The sequence below is a fragment of the Coregonus clupeaformis genome, chromosome 17 (genome assembly GCF_020615455.1).
Source record: "Coregonus clupeaformis isolate EN_2021a chromosome 17, ASM2061545v1, whole genome shotgun sequence".
In the NCBI taxonomy this organism is placed as follows: domain Eukaryota; kingdom Metazoa; phylum Chordata; class Actinopteri; order Salmoniformes; family Salmonidae; genus Coregonus; species Coregonus clupeaformis.
Window position 1 is genome coordinate 26,572,991 of NC_059208.1, and position 4,573 is coordinate 26,577,563.

General features: G+C 40.0%; 1 protein-coding gene across 1 annotated transcript; it reads left to right on the forward strand.

Moving 5' to 3' along the window:
* The first annotated feature begins 214 nt into the window (after positions 1-214).
* LOC121556082 (CD276 antigen-like) lies at positions 215-4,039 on the forward strand. Its single transcript, XM_045226239.1, has 4 exons — positions 215-241; positions 2,254-2,613; positions 2,698-2,970; positions 3,393-4,039. Coding segments are annotated over exons 1-4 (750 nt in total). The 5' UTR covers positions 215-240; the 3' UTR covers positions 3,509-4,039.
* The last annotated feature ends 534 nt before the right edge of the window (positions 4,040-4,573 follow it).

Here is a 4,573-nt window from a genome sequence, read left to right on the forward strand (position 1 = left end):
ACATGGGGTACGTGCTAACGTTTCATTCATTCACTCAAATGTTTAACAAAGTTTAGAAACTAAGGGGTGTATGTATAATTGAATCCCCATGGTTAATAGGCTCTATAATGCATCATATAGGATAAAGGAAATACAGGATAAAGTGAGTCCATGGATTATTAGAAGCCGATTTTAAAGAGCATGTGTATCTCTCTCGCTTTGTCTTTCAGGTTGCACGTGGTCTCCATACTGTTTATTATCAGTAAGTAAACTCGAAGTGTTTTCATATGGTGTGTATGGACTAGTGGTAGGTCCTATGTCAAACTTTTACAACTTTTAGTAATTCTTAAATAAATGGAATCCCTCATCAATGATCACAGGTGTACATTGATTAGTGCATTAGTGTGCAGACCTCAAGTCTTATTTGTTTAATACATATTCAACACTATTTGATGAAAACAAATAATAAATGGTTAAACAAGCCCGGGTAAACATATGTGCTTATAGAAAGTCTACACCCTCCTTGGATTTCTTCATTTTATTGTGTTACAAAGTGGGATTATAATGTATTTAAATATATGATATACACGAAATACTCTAATGTCGAAGTGGAAGGAAAATTCTAACGTGTTTTTGAAGATGAATGAAAAATAGAACAGTAATGTACCTTCATTAGATTAGATAAGTATTCACCCCCTGAGTCAATACATGTTAGAAACACCTTTGGCAGCCATTACAGCTGTGACTCTTCTTGGGTAAGTCTCATAAGAGCAGATTTAAGTCAAAACTGTAATTTGGCCACTCAGGAACATTCACTGTCTTCTTGGTAAGGAACTCCAGTTTATATTTGGCTTTGTGTTGTAGGTTATTGTCCTGCTGAAAGGTGAATTCCTCTCCCAGTGTCTGGTGTGAAGCAGGTTTTCCTCAAGGATTTTGCCTGTGCTTAGCTCCATCACGTTTCTTTTCATCCTGAAAAACTCTCCAGTCTTTGATGATGTCAAGTATACCCATACTATGCTTCTACATCTGCATTGCTTGCTGTTTGGGGGTTTAGGCTGGGTTTCTGTATAGCTCTTTGTGACATCTGCTGATGTAAAAAGGGCTTTATAAATACATTTGATTGATTGATGATGCAGCCACTACCATGTTTGAAAATAAGGAGGTAGTTACTCAGTGATGTGTTGTGTTGGATTTGCCCCAAACATAAGGCTATGCATTTAGGCCAAAGAGTGTATTTCTTTGCCGTGTTTTTTTGTTGTTGCAGTATTACATTAGTGCCTTGTTGCATACATATGCATGTTTTGGAATACTTTTATTCTGTATATTTGTATTATTCTTTTCAGTGACATAATAATAATATGCCATTTAACAGACGCTTTTATCCAAAGCGACTTACAGTCATGTGTGCATACATTTTTACGTATGGGTGGTCCCGGGGATCGAACCCACTACCCTGGCGTTACAAGCGCCATGCTCTACCAATTGAGCTACAGAGGACAACATCCATAAGCAGTTTCCTTCCTGTCCTGCAGCTCAGTTCAGAAGAACAACTGTATCTTTGATATGTATGATTAGTTTAAAACATCACCCACAGCATAATTATTAACTTGACCATGCTTAAATATATATTAAATGTCTGATTTGTTATTGTTACCCATCTACCAATCACTGGCCTTCTTTGATGCTTTCAAAAAGCTCCCTGGTCTTTGTAGTTGAATCTGTGCTTGAAATGTAATACTTGACTGAGGGACCTTACAGATTTTCTATGTACTGTATGTGGGACAGAGGAAGGGGTAGTCATTCAAAAATCATGTCAACTCCTATTATTTCATACAGTGAGTCCATATAAATTATGTGAATTGTTAAGCCAAATGTTACTTCTGAACTAATTTAGGCTTGCCTAAACAAAGGGGGGTGAATACTTATGCAATGACTATTCTAGTTATTAAATTTGTATTCATTTGTAAAATTTTCTTTTCAGTTTTACGTTATGGAGTATTTTGTGTAGATCAATGACCAAAAATTACAATTTAAATATATTTCACTCCCACTTTGTAACACAATAAAATGTGAAAAAAAGTTCAAGCGGGTGTAGACTTTCTATAGGCACTGTATGGATTGTGTCTTTTCATCCATTCCGTCCTTTCATGGTTACACAGCAAAGAAGTAAGGATACAATAACATATTAGAACAATGATTGATTTGCTGTAATTATTACCAATACCACTCTCTCTCCCACATCATCCTTCTCTCTTTCTACCTATTCCATATCAGTGATATCATCAGTGGTAACTACAACCAGTCTACAACCCCGAGAAGTGGCAGCTCCGGGCAGTGACATCACCCTTAGCTGCTCTTTCCCTCCGTCTAAAAACCTGAACCTCAACCACCTGTTCGTCAACTGGCAGCGTGGAGAATCAGAGGTGGTCCACAGCTATTACTATGGGAGAGATCAGCTGGAAAGACAGAGTGGTGTTTACAAGGGACGCACTCATCTGTTTGAAGACCAAATCGCTGTGGGAAATGCCTCACTTAGACTGAGTGGTGTGCAGCCGAGTGACCAGGGCCAATACACCTGTCATGTGACAGATGAACAAGGAAGCACCCAGGAAAATCTACAACTTCTAGTGGCAGGTAAGTTCCATTGTTGCTGCATCTATATTGTGTAGTTTAAATGATAACTGCACCTACAAAAGTATTTATAATATTTCAAAACAGCCCCTTATGATGAGCCCAGGATGTCCGTCCAAGCCACTTGTGACGGCTTTGTTGTCACTCTCCGTGCCTCTCAGGGGTTTCCCCAGCCAGAGGTACTGTGGGGAGGTGTGATGGGCAGTAACACCACTATGGAGTTGGACAGCACTGGGCGCTATGAGCTGGAGAGTGAGGTGACCCTGAGGTTGAACAGCACTCTGACTGTTACAGCAGATCTGAAACTGAGGGTTCTGGACCAGAGTTTCACCAAGTCTCTCACACTCCACCCACCACCAGGTAAAATATCAGGTTTCCAAGGTTTGTTCTTTGACTACAATGTTGTTTTCAGATCTTTTATTTAGAGTTCTTTTTACGATTGGATATTTTGGATTATTGATCATCCATGTGTTTTATTCTTCTGGTGCAGTATGTACCTAACACAGTCCATCGAGATGTGATACCATACTTGCACAAAATGTTTCGGGGGAGCTGCAGGTCTCAGAGAAGGTGATGTTATTGTGCGAAGCTAAGCTGACTGCAGCTGGCTCCACCACCACATCAACCCCCCATTGAACATGCCCTTCTCCAGAGCAAGCTGTGAGTGTTGTTCACAATACTCTACTGCTGTTCATGATAAAGTACTAGTCCGATATAGAGGGAAATGTTGCTTATTTCAGTGACTGAGGTTTAGTGCTCCTTTATTCTCCTCCCTTCCACAGTGTGCTGTGTGATGCCTGCTGAGCAGAGGAGCAGATTGTTGATGTATCCCCTGCTACTAATGCTGCTGGGATTGGTGCTCCTGTTATCCAAGAAGAGGTCTGAGCAGGAGACCTAAAAGCCTGCTGCTAATGCTGCTGGGATTGGTGCTCCTGTTATCCAGGAAGTGGTCTGACCAGGAGACCAAAAAGGATAAGAAAACAGAAAAATAGAATGACCTTCAGTCCATGGTCACTCAACAGGCTTTATGCCAGAGCAACTATCATTGCTTGTTTACAAAGAAATAACATAAAGGGAGGACAGCCTTTTAGACTAAAGTCCATTTTCATGGAAAGTAATTTTGTAAAATCAGAACTACAATACATTATACACAAAGTTCAACACAATACAGTTGACACACTCACTATAGGACAGTGGGAGTTTCACGTCACACCACTAGATGGTCATATGTACCTCTACTCCAAATCTGGTTCCTCTTAAGGTTTCTTCCTTGTAGGGAGTTTTTGCTTGCTGCAACTTTCTCAGGGGTTTAGCTCAGGTTACTGTGTAAATCACCTTTACATCCGCAGTTTTCTTACTGGGCTTAATAAATAAAATGTATTTAATAATATATAATAATAATATGCCATTTAGCAGACGCTTTTATCCAAAGCGACTTACAGTCATGCGTGCATACATTTTTATGTATGGGTGGTCCCGGGGATCGAACCCACTACCCTGGCGTTACAAGCGCCATGCTCTACCAATTGAGCTACAGAGGACCTTTGATCTGATTGAAATGATGGCAGCTATAGCATCTAATGACAATTGTTCCATGTGTTCCAGTCAATGTATCATACATTCCAGAATGTGTTATTTTATAATAAAAGGAGATGAACCCCCAATTGCGATGTCTTTTTGCTAAATCTCTTTAACAGGAAAGAACTTGCATGTTGGCATTATACCAGCAGTACAGGGAGAGTGTCATTTTCTCCTGTAACATTTCATATTTTAGTAGATTCCTTGGATCGATGATGGATCTAAGGACCCTAAAACAGGGAGGATAGGTGCAGCTTTTAGTGTTGCTCAGTTTAAGGTTGCAGTGACAAAAAGAGCAACGGATCATGTATCTGTATACACAATGGAGTTGCTGGCCATACTATTGGCTGCAGAGTGGGTGGAAGAGGTGAGGCCAGACAGGTGG